Consider the following 1819-nt stretch of genomic DNA (forward strand, 5'->3'; position numbering starts at 1 on the left):
CACCGCCTTCCTTCCCCTCCCCCTCCCCCTCCCCCTCCCCGTCCCCCCCCCCCCCCCATCTCCTTCCCCTCCCCACCCCCCCCCCCACGCCCCCTCTCTGTCTGTCTCGGTGATCACCATTTCTTGTCCGACCCTCATTGTACAGAGAGCCCTTTGTGGTGGTCCTGCCTGACAGAATGGTCTGTGCTTGCAGTCCCCCCCAGTTGGTGTGGGTTTATATTCTGCCTGCTCAGTGAACTTGTCATGTTCAATACTTTAAATGGAACGTAGCTGTTCAGATGAGTGTGGATGGGATTGAAACGTGGGCTCCCTGAGTACAGCGTTGTAACCTCCCTGTGTCTGACCCTCGCTTTCTCTTTCAGTTTGAGGAGGAGGGTGCGGATGCGCTGCCTCAGCACTCGGTGCCGAGGTACAGCCCTCTGAGGAGACTCGCCTCCTCGGTGTTCTCTTCCTCCTCCCTAGAGACCGAGCACTACCCACAGCCCAGCAACAGCTTTCTCCAGCGTAGCCGCTCAGCGGAAAGCAGCCCAGCCCGACTGCCATCGTCATCTCGGAGACACATGCCTCTTGTCACAGGCAACCACCGACTGATGCCATCTGTCCTCCGTATCTCACGCACACAGCTTCAGCAAGTGTGGGCTCGCTTTGTGTCTAAGAGCTGACACCTTCCCCCTGCCGGGAGGCTGGCCGAATTTCCCCAGTGGGGGGGTGCGGGGGAGGTGAATGGGCTGTGGGGTGGGGGAACCCTGCTCTCAGCAGCCGGGAACAGCAATATTCTGAAGCTGACAGCCCCTTGGGGACCCCACCACCCCACACCCCCACATTGAGCAGTAGCTGCAGAACTGAGGCCAGTGGGTGAATATCTGCATGTTTCAGACACCGAGGAACTGTCAGTCCTTATGCAATGTATAGATTTGAAACCATATATATGTACAGTGATTCAATCCAGTCAGCAAGGTAAGCACACTGGCCTATCAACACTGAGCACAGCACTACAAGTGATCCCTCTACACCTGATCCACAGCACCTCTCCGAGTGATCCCTCTACACCTGATCCATGATCCCATTCCAAGCCTTTGTTACCCCCAGAGAGAGTGGGGGGCCCCGTTAGCCCGGAGGGGGAAGGGGGGCGCGGGGGGTGCCCGTTAGCCCGGAGGGGGAAGGGGGGCGCGGGGGGGTGCCCGTTAGCCCGGAGGGTTGAGGGGGAAGGGGGGCGCGGGGGAGTGCCCGTTAGCCCGGAGGGATCTCTATCCTCAGAAAGTGATTTTACAATCACTGGGACTGTAGGGGCATTCCCCCATGTAATCCCAGCATAATGTCCTTTACTTCAGATTCAATGCACATGGGCCCAGGGACAAAGCCATGCTGTGTGCAGGCATTAACCTGGGTCCCCCTGAAACATGGAGCCTGTCCTGTTTCTAGCAGTGTAGCTGCTATCATGTCAAACCTGTACAGTTCCACACCAGCTGTCTGATCTCCATGCCAGCCCTTTGAGCAAATGCAGGCATTATGTTCCTCATCCAGCCTCACACTGTGCTCAGCTTCAATACCAAAAAGTACAATTTCCTAAACCCGACAGTTACCAAAATGTGTGATAGTTTGCAGCTTTGATGTATTTGGAGAGAGAACTGTAATAGCAGGAACTGGGTCTATTTCTCAGCACTGGCCACGAGGTTCCTATTGCTGGTTTTAAAGAGATGTTAGATACGGGACATCCTGGTGATATCAGGGTGAGTGAGAGAGTGGGGGGTAGTTACAGTCTGGGACGTCCTGGTGATATCAGGGTGCGGGAGGTTGGGGGAGTTACAGTCTGGGACGT

General features: G+C 56.1%; 1 protein-coding gene across 1 annotated transcript in view; it reads left to right on the forward strand.

Annotated features, from left to right (window-relative positions):
- The window catches only part of LOC125482552 (tau-tubulin kinase 1-like), a 1412-nt gene extending 720 nt beyond the window's left edge, over positions 1 to 692 (forward strand). Inside the window, exon 2 of the mRNA XM_048594646.1 lies at positions 363 to 692. Within this exon, the coding sequence (XP_048450603.1) occupies positions 363 to 662 (300 nt within the window). The 3' untranslated portion in view covers positions 663 to 692. The remainder of the gene's footprint in view (positions 1 to 362) is intronic.
- The last annotated feature ends 1127 nt before the right edge of the window (positions 693 to 1819 follow it).

The sequence above is a fragment of the Rhincodon typus genome, unplaced genomic scaffold (assembly GCF_021869965.1).
Source record: "Rhincodon typus isolate 14 unplaced genomic scaffold, sRhiTyp1.1 hic_rhity00012253, whole genome shotgun sequence".
Taxonomy (NCBI): Eukaryota; Metazoa; Chordata; class Chondrichthyes; order Orectolobiformes; family Rhincodontidae; genus Rhincodon; species Rhincodon typus.